Raw genomic sequence first — 16027 nt, forward strand, 5'->3', positions numbered from 1 at the left:
TTTTTTATTTTTAATATTTATTATTTATTATTTATTATTTATTATTGATTCTTTATTATTTATTATTTATTATTTAATATTTATTATTTATTATTTATTATTTATTATTTATTATTTATTTTTTATTATTTATTATTTATTATTTATTATTTATTACTTATTATTTATTATTTATTAAATATTATTTATTATTTACTATTAATTATTTATTATTTATTATTAATTATTTGTTATTTATTGTTTAATATTTATTATTTATTATTAATTAAAATAATAATTATTGTTATAATATATTTATTAATATAATATTATTAATTAAAATAAATAAATATTGTTTAATATTTATTATTAATTATTTATTATTTCTTATTTGTTATTTATTATTTATTATTTATTATTTATTATTTCTTAATTATTATTTATTATTTATAATTTGTTATCAATTATTTATTATTAATTATTTACTATATATTATTTATTATTTATTATTTTTTATTTATTATTTATTATTCATTATTTATTACTTATTATTTATTACTTATTATTTATTATTTATTTTTTTTAATTATTATTTATTATTAATTATTTATTATTTATTATTTATTGTTTAATATTTATTATTAATTATTTATTATTTATTATTTGTTATTTATTATTTATTATTTATTATTTTATATTTATTATTTCTTAATTATTATTTATTATTTATAATTTGTTATTAATTATTTATTATTAATTATTTACTATTTATTATTTTTTATTTACTATTTATTATTTAATATTTATTGTTTATTATTTATTTTTTTTTATTTGTTATTTATTATTTATTTTTTATTATTTATTATTTAATATATATTATTTATTATATATTATTTATTATCCATTATTTATTATTTATTATTTATTATTTATTATTAATTATTCATTGTTTATTAATTATTTATTATTTATTAATTATTAGTTATTTATTATTTATAATTTATTATTTATTATTTATTATTCATTATTTATCATTTATTATTTATTATTTATAATTTATTATTTATCATTTATTATTTATTTTTTATTACTTATTATTAATTATTTATTTTTTATCATTTCTTGTTTATTATTAATATTTATTATTTACCTTTTATTATTTGTTATTTATTTTTTATTATTTATCATTTCTTTTTTATTTTTAATATTTATTATTTGTTATTTATTATTTATTTTTTATTATTTATTATTTATTTTTTGTTATTTATTATTTATTATTTGTTATATATTATTTATTACTTATTATTTATTATTTATTATCTATTATTTAATGTTTATTATATATTAATTATTATATATAATATTTATATATTAATTATTATATATAATATTTATTATATATATATTTATTATATATATATTATGATACTTGTATAGCAGTCAAAATAAAAATAACTTGATATATGTCTCTTGAGAATATTTTTAATTCTAACTTTATTAACCAAGTATTAACTCTTATATATTAAAATTAAAATAAACAACTCATCCCTACTCTTACAACTTTAAATTTTAAAACTATTAAAATGAAATTATAATTGCATTTCGTCCTTTGTCGCTATTTAAAATTTATTGCCTAAATGTTATTTCGTTACATTTTATTATCAACACATGTAGTTCAAAATATGTATTTACTAGATTGATTAACATGTGTTATGCTATTTTTGTATTTTTCTTTGTAATTTTATTTATGTTTCTTCAACTAATTGTTAAAATAATTCCTTAAAAACAAGTGTAAAAAATTATCCTAAATAAATAATGACGAAAATGCGACATAAATTGTGATATTATTTTCAAATTTAAGATTTTACATATTTTTAGAAAAACTATTAATTTTTATGACGGTCAATTTTAAACATAATTCATATTTTATTCTTAAAACTAAAATCATTTTAGCTGGCGTAAACATTCTCCACGCGTTGATGTCTCTGGCATCAAATCTGGAAGTCTTGAGTTCTTAGTTGTATATGTTGTGGTTGTTCGACTAATTTGTGATTTTTATTGAATATGTATTTCTTACTAATATACATTGATATTATCAGAGCACTGACTACAATTGCGCTGTAACTTACTATATACTGATGTTTATCATGATATGACATTGCTTGAAAACTGTTTTCCTGCTTCTTCAAGGCTTGTAATTGCTGCTTAATTTTGCCATATTTGGCAGAAAATGTATCTGTTAAATTTAAACTGTTAATATGCACACTGCTAAATAATGAAGATTCCAATTCTTTTTGTAATTGTGGCATATTTATTGAAGGTGAGACTTTCCTGTATTCACTGCTTGATATTTGAAAAGTTTGTATGACTACTCCGTTATCCTTCAGTAGACAAATTTCATGAAAATTCAATAATCCAGTCCCTTTAAGCCTTTGTTGATAAACGAGACCATCGCACACAGTATTAAAAAGATACTCCTTATCTAATGAATAAGGCCATGAATTCTTTCTTGTTAGTTGAACCCAATATTTATTACTTTTGGTTAGTTTTATGTTGCATTTATCTGCTATTGTTTGCTGAGCTATTAAATTAAATTCGCATTCTACCTCTTTTGTTTCTTTAGTATATAATGGTCGCAATTGTTCACATGAGAAATTCTCAGAACTGACAGAAATACAGTCCCTCCATTCTATATCTGATAACGTATATGCTGTATCCCTATGCAAATTAGTCCAAAATAGTTCATTACTAGTTTCAATACTACAAAATGTGCCGTTAATTAGTTGAGGAAAAGGAATCATTTTGTATACTTCGAATTCTGTTGATTTTATTAATGGGATGTATAACACGAATATAACTGATGTTTTTGTAATTTTGGACTTTATTGTTGTCAATTTATATAACTGTGTTAGAGATGGTGCTTGTAATCCTTCCGGAATGATTTGAACCAAATCTTCTAAATATGCTGCTACTTGATTTGGCCCCAATAACAGAGTGCTGAATTTGTCGTGATGAATATCATGAATTATGTTCAAAATCGTAACTTGTATTTTTTCTAACTCGTTATTAAGTAATGAAACATATTGTGACAACATTAAAAACATCTTTTGCAGATTTTCATCTTGTTCCTTGGGTAATAAATATTTTAGCGTTCTGTTTATTTCTTTTTTGAAGATTGCTTAAGTATTCGTCAGTCCATAATTTCCAAAAGTGTTGTCTAATAGATGTTACTAATTTCCATCTTGATAATGACGTTAATTTTTGCTCTGATTCTCTATTTTCTGGAACTGCTGTCAAAGGTTCACCGATGAGAAAATGGCCTGGCGTTAATGCTGTAAAGTCATTTGGGTCAGAAGACATAGGTGTTATAGGACGAGAATTTAATACCGCTTCAGCTTCTGCAGTTACTGTACTCAACTCTTCGAATGTCAAGGAAGCGGATTTTAGTGCATGTCTTAATATTTTCTTTGTTGATTTTACTGCCTCTTCCCAAAGACCGCCAAAATGAGGAGATCTGGGTGTTATAAAGTTGAACTGGATACCTTTCTGAGCACTCTGGTTGATTATTTCATCTTTTACATTTTGTTTGTTAATTAGATCTCCCAGCTCTTTTAATTCATTTTTGGCTCCAATAAAATTTGTAGCGTTGTCACAATAAATTTCCTTACATAAACCTCTTCGAGCCATAAATCTTTTCAATGCACCTATAAATGCTTGAGTAGTCAGGTGAGATACTACCTCTAAATGGATTGCTTTGGTAACGAAACAGCAAAATACTGCGATATAACATTTTGTTGGTCGTTTGCCTCTAAGATGATAGTGTATCCAAAATGGGCCACAAAAGTCTACTCCACTATATAAGAATGGACGTGCAGGGATTACTCGTTTGTCTGGTAGATTACCCATTTGTTGTTGTAATAACTGAGGTTTTGCCTTAGAACATGCGACGCATTTACTAACCGTTGATCTTGCAAGTAATTTTCCTTTGATCACCCAGAACCGTTGTCTAGCTTTAGCCAAGAGTGCTAATGGTCCGGCATGATAATGTTGCTTATGTAAATGGTCAAATATTAATTTTGATACAAAATCATTACCTGGTAACAACCAGGGATGTTTTGCATTATATCCTATTGAAGCATTCTCCAATCTTCCTCCAACTCTAATTATTTCCTTTTCGTCTAAAAATGTATTTGTTGCGTCTCTTTGATGATTTCGCTTAAGGCATTGTTTAACTCATCTGAAGTTAACCAAGATTGTGAATGAGGTACAGATTTAATCTTTTTCATTTTGTTAATCGCTCGTAAAACATACGCCATTGATCGTTGTAGAAACATAAATGAATTACGATGATCAATTAATTCTATTAAATGTTTAACCTCATTGCTGGACATTTTGTTTATCAATAACACAGTATTTTTTTCTTCTTCTACTACCCTTACTATAGACAGACTTCTTAATGGCCATTGATCTTCTTGTAATGTTAAGAACTTTGGTCCTTGAACCAAAGTTCAGAGTCAATTAATCGGCTTGCTGACATACCTCTGGAAATAATATCTGCTGGATTATTTTTTGTGGCCACATAATTCCATTGATTAATTGTTGATTTTTCATGTATAACAACCAATCTATGTGCCACATAAGTTTTAAATGAACTGGGTTCGCCTTTTATCCATGAAAGAACGATTTGAGAGTCTGTCCATAAATAAGTTTCATCAATAGTTACTTCCAACGCCTTTTTTATTTTTGACACCAATTCTACCACCATAATTGCCGCACAAAGTTCCAGTCTAGGAATCGTTAGTAATTTGACTGGAGCTATCTTTGATTTTGAGCACAGCAACTTAATATTAATATTTCCTTGGATATCTATTGACCTTACATACAGAGCCGCTCCATATGCTTTCTTGCTTGCATCTCCAAATCCATGTAACTCGGTTCGCACAACTGCATTGTTACTAAAAACAAATCTATTTATTTTCAGTTGATTTAAATGAGTTAATTCATGTTTAAAATTCGTCCATTCATTTTGCATTTCTTGACTGAGTTCTTCATCCCAATTGATTTTCATTATCCACAACCTTTGAATGAATATTTTGGCTATAACTATTACTGGATTCACCAATCCTAAAGGATCAAAGAGCTGAGCTGCTTCTGATGCCACCTTTCGTTTTGTCAATTCGTTTGAATCTTCTAAAACAGATGTCTCGAAAGCGAATCGATCATTTGTGGGTTGCCACGCCAAGCCTAAAGTCTTAATGTAACCGGGTTCTTCTTTTTCAAAAACCTTTTCTTTTTCTCGATCTTCTTCAACAACATCTTCCATCATTTTGTCATTATTTGAAGACCACTTATGCAAATGGAATTTTGCTGTTTTTAACATTAATATTAACTGCTTTTTCAATTCAGTAGTTTCTGTAAGACTATTACATCCCGTAATAACATCGTCTACATAAAAATCTTTGATAGCCTTTGCTGCTAATCGGTACTGACTAAATTTATCTGCTGATAACTGTTTCAAACATCTAGTAGCCAGATATGGTGCTGCCTTCGTACCATAGGTTACTGTTGTTAGCTTAAAATAGTGAATTCTGTCTCTAGGATCTGAACGCCACATTATCATTTGTAAATTTTGATCTTCTTCAAAAACATTTATTTGCCTATACATTTTTTTTATATCTGATGTAATCACATACTTATATGTTCGGAATCTAAGTAAAATGTTAAATATGTGATCTTGCACTTTGGGTCCTTTTAACATGATATCGTTTAATGATAGATTAGATGTCGTTTTACATGACGCATCAAATACAACCCTTAATTTTGTAGTACTGCTATCCGGTTTCCACACGCCATAATGAGGCATAAAGTAGTGTATTTGCGGAATGTCAACTTCATTTACTTCTTTCATGTGTCCTAGCTTCAAGTAATCTTCTAAAAACTCAATATATTGTTGTTTGAGTCTTACATCCCTTCCTAATTTCTTCTCAAGGTTCGGAAATCTTCTAAACGCAATATTTTTGGATTCCCCCAGCACCCCTGGGGATCCCAAAATAGGCAGATTCACTACAAATCTACTCTCTTGATCTCGCTCTGATGTATTCACAAAATATTCTTCACATTTCACATCAGCTGGCTTCATATTTACATCTGTGTCTATATCTTCTAATTTCCAAAATCTTTGCAATTGGTTTTCTAATTCACTGTTAGATACTCCAGCAAATGGAACTTCTTGGTGCACTTTTCCAATAACTATCCAGCCAAATACAGTATTTTGAAACATGGGCAAATGTTTGTTCAATTTTATCTGCCCTACCCCTAATAATTCGCTAAACATTTCCGCACCTAATAGAACATCAATCCTTTGTGGATTATTAAAATTGGGATCAGGTAGCTGTACTTTCTGCGGTATATTCCAAGTTGAAATATTTATAAATCTCTGTGGTTGCAAACTGGTTATTTCTTTAATCACTCTTGCCTCGATATTTGTTGAGAAGTTATTTATTCTTGAATTTATTGTCAAGTTTACTCTGCCTTTGGATTCTACTTCGGTTTTTCCAATACCGTAAATTGAAAGCCCTTGATTTGATGGTTCCAGCTGCAATCTTTTTCTTAATCTGTCACTGATGAAATTGATTTGAGAACCGGAATCTAATAAAATTCTGCATTCAATTTCTTTATTGTGTTTATCTAACACAATGCCTTGCACTGTTCCCAAAAAAACGTAATTGTTGCTGTTGTCTTCTGCCATATTAACTGTTGTATTGATTTGTGGTTTGTTTTGAACTACCTTATAATCATCATGTAATAAGGTGTTATGTTTTTTGTTACATTTTCTGCAACCTCGGGAATAACATGTTTTTGTGTTATGGCCTTTTTTTAAACAATTAAAACATAATCGTAATTCTTTAATTTTTGCCTCTTTTTCTTTTTGATTCATCTTTAAAAGCTTATCGCAATTGTATATTGTATGGTATCCTTCACAAATTGCACATTTTGCCCCATCTATGACAGTAAATGAGTGGGAATTATTATCTTTTTTGGAAATTTGTTTTGTTGCGTATGACTTGGCTCCTAAGGCCTCAAATGACTGGAATCTCAACTCCAAAAACTTCATGAATTCATCTAAAGACTGAATTTGTCTAGGAGATTTTAATGTTTGTTCGTATATTGTATGTGTATCTTTATCTAATTTTTTATACAATATATGCAGAAGAATTGGATCCCAAGAATCACTTTTTATAACTTTTACATTTTTTAGCAGAAGGATACATTCTTTCGTTGTGTCAAACATGGACTTTAATGACCTTGCTGAGCCGGCAACTAGACTCGGTTGATTAATGAATTTATCTAAAACAGTTGAAATTAATAACCGAGCGTTATCATATCTGTCTTCAAGAATCTTCCATGCTACTTTGTAATTTGCTTCTGAAATTGCCAGATGTCCTATTAACTTCAGTGGTTCTCCCATAAGATTGCTATTCAAATAATACATCTTCTCAACATCTCTAAGCGATTGATTATCTATTATTTGCAGAAACATATCTTTGAATTGAATCCATTTCAAATAATTACCATCAAATTTTGGAATATTGATGGTTGGTAATTTTATTGAATCATTGTTTATTTTGTTACTTTTTTCCGACAGCTTGGCCAGTTCTTCAGATAATGTAATTATGAGGTTTTGCACCTCCGTTTCCGTGTCTTCAAATTCTTCAACATCATAACCATAGTTCTCAGGATATTCTGCTCTGCTTGAAATAACACGCTCATCTTTTTGTATCTCATCCCATTTAGTTTGTAAATGTTGTATGTTGATTTCATGGTATTGTCTTGATTGATCTTTTGTTTTCACATTGTTCATTATCTTCATCAACTTTACTATGTTTCTTTGATATTCTCTGAATAAAATTTTAATTTCTTCATTTTCTACAGAACTTTCTGATTGAAGTTCTTCCTTTTTTGAATTATTTTTGTTAATTTTTAATTGTGCAATTTTATTTCTTAATTTTTTTATAATATCTGTGTATATCATTTTAGTTTGATCATACACTTTTTCCGTAAAATACATATGGTCAGCCTGTGTTCCATCTTCTATTGATTTATGATTTTCTTGAAACTCTGCCCATATGTCTTCAATTTTTTCAAGTTTGTTTTTCACAAATTTTTCATTTTTTCTTTCTTCAGCAGTCTGGTCGTAGTCAGCACTTATTGATTTTAACTGCCTACCCAACTGCACTTGTTTTGATGCTAAATCATCCATGTTTGTAATGTTGTATAAATTTATTTAGTGATGTTTGACTTTGTACTGATTCTTTTTTGATTGATGACACCTTCACTTCTTGGCTTCTTTTTACTACAAACGTTCACCCAACGACGATTATCTTCTCTTGTTAATATTAGTAATATATAGTCTGTAGTACAGTAATGTATAATAACAAACAGTACAGTCAAGTCCCAACGATCACGTCGGGGTCACCAAAAATGTATAAACTAATGGTCTAACTGAAAACACAGTTAGATTCCACTTCGATTATACTTGTCCAATATTGTTATTTGTCACAAAATATACAAGTAACAGGGTAATCGAGAGTAACGCTCGCTCAATGATACTTGTATAGCAGTCAAAATAAAAATAACTTGATATATGTCTCTTGAGAATATTTCTAATTCTAACTTTATTAACCAAGAATTAACTTTTATATACTAAAATTAAAATAAACAACTCATCCCTACTCTTACATCTTTAAATTTTAAAACTATTAAAATGAAAATTATAATTGCATTTCGTCCTTTGTCGCTATTTAAAATTTATTGCCTAAATGTTATTTCGTTACATTTTATTATCAACACATGTAGTTCAAAATATGTATTTACTAGATCGATTAACATGTGTTATGCTATTTTTGTATTTTTCTTTGTAATTTTATTTATGTTTCTTCAACTAATTGTTAAAATAATTCCTTAAAAACAAGTGTAAAAAATTATCCTAAATAAACAACGACGAAAATGCGACATAAATTGTGATATTATTTTCAAATTCTACATATTTTTAGAAAAACTATTAATTTTTATGACGGTCAATTTTAAACATAATTCATATTTTATTCTTAAAACTAAAATCATTTTAGCTGGCGTAAACAATATTTATTGTTTATAATTTATTATTTTTTATTTGTTATTTTTTATTTATTTTTTATTATTTATTATTTATTATTTAATATATATTATTTATTATATATTATTTATTATCCATTATTTATTATTTATTATTTATTATTTATTATTTATTATTAATTATTCATTGTTTATTAATTATTTATTATTTATTAATTATTATTTATTTATTATTTATAATTTATTATTTATTATTTATTATTCATTATTTATCATTTACTATTTATTATTTATTATTTATTATTTATAATTTATTATTTATTATATATTTTTTATTACTTATTATTAATTATTTATTATTTATCATTTCTTATTTATTATTAATATTTATTATTTAACTTTTATTATTTGTTATTTATTTTTTATTATTTATCATTTCTTATTTATTATTAATATTTAATATTTATTATTTATTAATTATTATTTCTTATTTATTATTTATTATTTATTATTTATTATTTATTATTTATTATTTATTATTTATTATTTATTATTTATTATTTATTATTTATTATTTACTATTTATTATTTATTATTTATTATTTATTATTTATTATTTATTATTTATTATTTATTATTTATTATTTATTATTTATTATTTATTATTTATTATTTATTATTTATTATTTATTATTTAGTATTTATTATTTGTTTTTTATTATTATTTATTATTTATTATTTATTATTATTTATTATTTATTAATTATTATTTATTACTTGTTATTTATTATTTATTATTTATTATTTACTATTTATTATTTATTATTTATTATTTATTATTTATTATTTATTATTTATTATTTATTATTTATTATTTATTATTTATTATTTATTATTTTTTATTTATTATTTATTATTTATTATTTATTATTTATTATTTATTATTTATTATTTATTATTTATTATTTATTATTTATTATTTATTATTTATTATTTATTATTTATTATTTATTACTTATTATTTATTATTTATTATTTATTATGTATTATTTAATATTTATTATTTATTATTTATTATTTATTATTTATTTTTTATTATTTATTACTTATTATTTATTATTTATTATTTATTATTTATTATTTATTATTTGTTATTAATTATTTGTTATTTATTATTTATTATTTATTATTTATTATTTATTATTTATTATTTATTATTTATTATTTATTATTTATTATTTATTATTTATTATTTATTATTTATTATTTATTATTTATTATTAATTATTTGTTATTTATTAATTATTATTTATTATTTTTTATTTATTATTTATTATTTATTATTAATTATTTGTTATTTATTATTTATTATTTATTATTTATTATTTATTATTTATTATTTATTATTTATTATTTATTATTTATTATTTATTATTTATTATTTATTATTCATTATTTATTTTTTATTATTTATTATTTATAATTTATTATTTATTATTTATTATTTATTATTTATTACTTATTATTTATTATTTATTATTTATTATTCATTATTTATTATTTATTATTTATTATTTATTATTTATTATTTATTATTTATTATTTATTATTTATTATTTACTATTTATTATTTATTATTTATTATTTATTATTTATTATTTATTATTTATTATTTATTATTTATTATTTATTATTTATTATTCATTATTTATTTTTTATTATTTATTATTTATAATTTATTATTTATTATTTATTATTTATTATTTATTACTTATTATTTATTATTTATTATTTATTATTCATTATTTATTATTTATTATTTATTATTTATTATTTATTATTTACTATTTATTATTTATTATTTATTATTTATTATTTATTATTTATTATTTATTATTTATTATTTATTATCTATTATTTATTATTTATTATTTTTTATTTATTATTTATTATTTCTTATTTATTATTTATTATTTATTAATTATTATTTATTATTTATTATTTATTATTTATTATTTATGATTTTTTGTTTATTATTTATTATTTATTATTTATTAATTATTATTTATTATTTATTATTTATTATTTATTATTTATGATTTTTTGTTTATTATTTATTATTTATTATTTATTATTTATTATTTATTAATTATTATTTATTATTTATTATTTATTATTCATTATTTATTATTTATTATTTATTATTTATTATTTATTATTTTTTATTTATTATTTATTATTTCTTATTTATTATTTATTATTTATTATTTATTAATTATTATTTATTATTTATTATTTATTATTTATGATTTTTTGTTTATTATTTATTATTTATTATTTATTATTTATTATTTATTATTTATTATTTATTATTTATTAATTATTATTTATTATTTATTATTTATTATTTATTATTTATTATTTATTATTTATTATTTATTATTTATTATTTATTATTTATTATTTATTATTTATTATTTATTATTTATTATTTATTATTTATTATTTATTATTTATTATTTATTATTTATTATTTATTATTTATTATTTATTATTTATTATTTATTATTTATTATTTATTATTTATTATTTATTATTTATTATTTATTATTCATTATTTATTTTTTATTATTTATTATTTATTATTTATTATTTATTATTCATTATTTATTTTTTATTATTTATTATTTATAATTTATTATTTATTATTTATTACTTATTATTTATTATTTATTATTTATTATTCATTATTTATTATTTATTATTTATTATTTATTATTTATTATTTATTATTTATTATTTATTATTTATTATTTATTATTTATTTATTATTTACTATTTATTATTTATTATTTATTATTTATTATTTATTATTTATTATTTATTATTTATTATTTATTATTTATTATTTATTATTAATTATTTGTTATTTATTATTTATTATTTATTATTTATTATTTATTATTTATTATTTATTATTTATTATTTATTATTTATTATTTATTATTTATTATTTATTATTTATTATTTATTATTTATTATTTATTATTAATTATTTGTTATTTATTATTTATTATTTATTATTTATTATTTATTATTTATTATTTATTCCTTATTATTTATTATTTATTATTTATTATTCATTATTTATTTTTTATTATTTATTATTTATAATTTATTATTTATTATTTATTACTTATTATTTATTACTTATTATTTATTATTCATTATTTATTATTTATTATTTATTATTTATTATTTATTATTTATTATTTATTATTTATTATTTACTATTTATTATTTATTATTTATTATTTATTACTTATTATTTATTATTTATTATTCATTATTTATTAATTATTATTTATTATTTATTATTTATTATTTATAATTTATTATTTATTATTTATTATTTATTACTTATTATTTATTATTTATTATTTATTATTTATTATTCATTATTTATTATTTATTATTTATTATTTATTATTTATTATTTATTATTTACTATTTATTATTTATTATTTATTATTTATTATTTATTATTTATTATTTATTATTTATTATTTATTATTTATTATTTATTATTTATTATTTTTTACTTATTATTTATTATTTCTTATTTATTATTTATTATTTATTAATTATTATTTATTATTTATTATTTATTATTTATTATTTATTATTTATTATTTATTATTTATTATTTATGATTTTTTGTTTATTATTTATTATTTATTATTTATTATTTATTATTTGTTATTTATTATTTATTATTTATTATTTATTATTTATTATTTATTATTTATTATTTATTATTTATTATTCATTATTTATTACTTATTATTTATTATTTATTATTTATTATTTTTTATTTATTATTTATTATTTCTTATTTATTATTTATTATTTATTATTTATTAATTATTATTTATTATTTGTTATTTATTATTTATTATTTATTATTCATTATTTATTTTTTATTATTTATTATTTATAATTTCTTATTTATTATTTCTTATTTATTATTTATTATTTATTATTTATTAATTATTATTTATTATTTGTTATTTATTATTTATTATTTATTATTCATTATTTATTTTTTATTATTTATTATTTATAATTTATTATTTATTATTTATTATTTATTATTTATTACTTATTATTTATTATTTATTATTCATTATTTATTATTTATTATTTATTATTTATTATTTATTATTTATTATTTATTATTTATTATTTACTATTTATTATTTATTATTTATTATTTATTATTTATTATTTATTATTTATTATTTATTATTTATTATTTATTATTTATTATTCATTATTTATTTTTTATTATTTATTATTTATAATTTATTATTTATTATTTATTATTTATTATTTATTATTTATTACTTATTATTTATTATTTATTATTTATTATTCATTATTTATTATTTATTATTTATTATTTATTATTTATTATTTACTATTTATTATTTATTATTTATTATTTATTATTTATTATTTATTATTTATTATTTATTATTTATTATCTATTATTTATTATTTATTATTTTTTATTTATTATTTATTATTTCTTATTTATTATTTATTATTTATTAATTATTATTTATTATTTATTATTTATTATTTATTATTTATGATTTTTTGTTTATTATTTATTATTTATTATTTATTAATTATTATTTATTATTTATTATTTATTATTTATTATTTATGATTTTTTGTTTATTATTTATTATTTATTATTTATTATTTATTATTTATTAATTATTATTTATTATTTATTATTTATTATTCATTATTTATTATTTATTATTTATTATTTATTATTTATTATTTTTTATTTATTATTTATTATTTCTTATTTATTATTTATTATTTATTATTTATTAATTATTATTTATTATTTATTATTTATTATTTATGATTTTTTGTTTATTATTTATTATTTATTATTTATTATTTATTATTTATTATTTATTATTTATTATTTATTATTTATTAATTATTATTTATTATTTATTATTTATTATTTATTATTTATTATTTATTATTTATTATTTATTATTTATTATTTATTATTTATTATTTATTATTTATTATTTATTATTTATTATTTATTATTTATTATTTATTATTTATTATTTATTATTTATTATTTATTATTTATTATTTATTATTTATTATTTATTATTTATTATTTATTATTTATTATTTATTATTTATTATTTATTATTTATTATTTATTATTTATTATTTATTATTCATTATTTATTTTTTATTATTTATTATTTATTATTTATTATTTATTATTCATTATTTATTTTTTATTATTTATTATTTATAATTTATTATTTATTATTTATTACTTATTATTTATTATTTATTATTTATTATTCATTATTTATTATTTATTATTTATTATTTATTATTTATTATTTATTATTTATTATTTATTATTTATTTATTATTTACTATTTATTATTTATTATTTATTATTTATTATTTATTATTTATTATTTATTATTTATTATTTATTATTTATTATTAATTATTTGTTATTTATTATTTATTATTTATTATTTATTATTTATTATTTATTATTTATTATTTATTATTTATTATTTATTATTTATTATTTATTATTTATTATTTATTATTTATTATTTATTATTTATTATTAATTATTTGTTATTTATTATTTATTATTTATTATTTATTATTTATTATTTATTATTTATTCCTTATTATTTATTATTTATTATTTATTATTCATTATTTATTTTTTATTATTTATTATTTATAATTTATTATTTATTATTTATTACTTATTATTTATTACTTATTATTTATTATTCATTATTTATTATTTATTATTTATTATTTATTATTTATTATTTATTATTTATTATTTATTATTTATTATTTACTATTTATTATTTATTATTTATTATTTATTACTTATTATTTATTATTTATTATTCATTATTTATTAATTATTATTTATTATTTATTATTTATTATTTATAATTTATTATTTATTATTTATTATTTATTACTTATTATTTATTATTTATTATTTATTATTTATTATTCATTATTTATTATTTATTATTTATTATTTATTATTTATTATTTATTATTTACTATTTATTATTTATTATTTATTATTTATTATTTATTATTTATTATTTATTATTTATTATTTATTATTTATTATTTATTATTTATTATTTTTTACTTATTATTTATTATTTCTTATTTATTATTTATTATTTATTAATTATTATTTATTATTTATTATTTATTATTTATTATTTATTATTTATTATTTATTATTTATTATTTATGATTTTTTGTTTATTATTTATTATTTATTATTTATTATTTATTATTTGTTATTTATTATTTATTATTTATTATTTATTATTTATTATTTATTATTTATTATTTATTATTTATTATTCATTATTTATTACTTATTATTTATTATTTATTATTTATTATTTTTTATTTATTATTTATTATTTCTTATTTATTATTTATTATTTATTATTTATTAATTATTATTTATTATTTGTTATTTATTATTTATTATTTATTATTCATTATTTATTTTTTATTATTTATTATTTATAATTTATTATTTATTATTTATTATTTATTATTTATTACTTATTATTTATTATTTATTATTTATTATTCATTATTTATTATTTATTATTTATTATTTATTATTTATTATTTATTATTTATTATTTACTATTTATTATTTATTATTTATATTTATTATTTATTATTTATTATTTATTATTTATTATTTATTATTTATTATTTATTATTTATTATTTATTATTTATTATTTATTATTTTTTATTTATTATTTATTATTTCTTATTTATTATTTATTATTTAT

At 16.2% G+C, this 16027-nt stretch overlaps 3 protein-coding genes across 3 annotated transcripts; all 3 read right to left on the reverse strand.

Annotated features, from left to right (window-relative positions):
* Window positions 1-1383: 1383 nt before the first annotated feature.
* LOC129616464 (uncharacterized) lies at window positions 1384-3095 on the reverse strand. Its single transcript, XM_055532102.1, has one exon. It carries the CDS (start codon window positions 3081-3083, stop codon window positions 1971-1973), a length of 1113 nt encoding a protein of 370 aa, XP_055388077.1. The 5' UTR covers window positions 3084-3095; the 3' UTR covers window positions 1384-1970.
* Window position 3096: 1 nt separating this feature from the next.
* LOC129616466 (uncharacterized) lies at window positions 3097-4370 on the reverse strand. The gene is made up of 2 exons (XM_055532106.1): window positions 4248-4370; window positions 3097-4194 (listed from the first exon to the last, which is right to left on the reverse strand). The coding sequence occupies exons 1-2, from the start codon at window positions 4368-4370 to the stop codon at window positions 3097-3099; spliced, it is 1221 nt and encodes a 406-aa protein (XP_055388081.1).
* An 89-nt stretch (window positions 4371-4459) lies between these two features.
* LOC129616467 (uncharacterized) lies at window positions 4460-7840 on the reverse strand. Its single transcript, XM_055532107.1, has 4 exons — window positions 7612-7840; window positions 6961-7500; window positions 5773-6849; window positions 4460-5613 (listed from the first exon to the last, which is right to left on the reverse strand). The coding sequence occupies exons 1-4, from the start codon at window positions 7838-7840 to the stop codon at window positions 4460-4462; spliced, it is 3000 nt and encodes a 999-aa protein (XP_055388082.1).
* Window positions 7841-16027: the final 8187 nt, after the last annotated feature.

This window comes from Condylostylus longicornis, unplaced genomic scaffold (genome assembly GCF_029603195.1).
Source record: "Condylostylus longicornis isolate FDR11 unplaced genomic scaffold, ASM2960319v2 ptg000215l, whole genome shotgun sequence".
NCBI classification, from domain to species: domain Eukaryota; kingdom Metazoa; phylum Arthropoda; class Insecta; order Diptera; family Dolichopodidae; genus Condylostylus; species Condylostylus longicornis.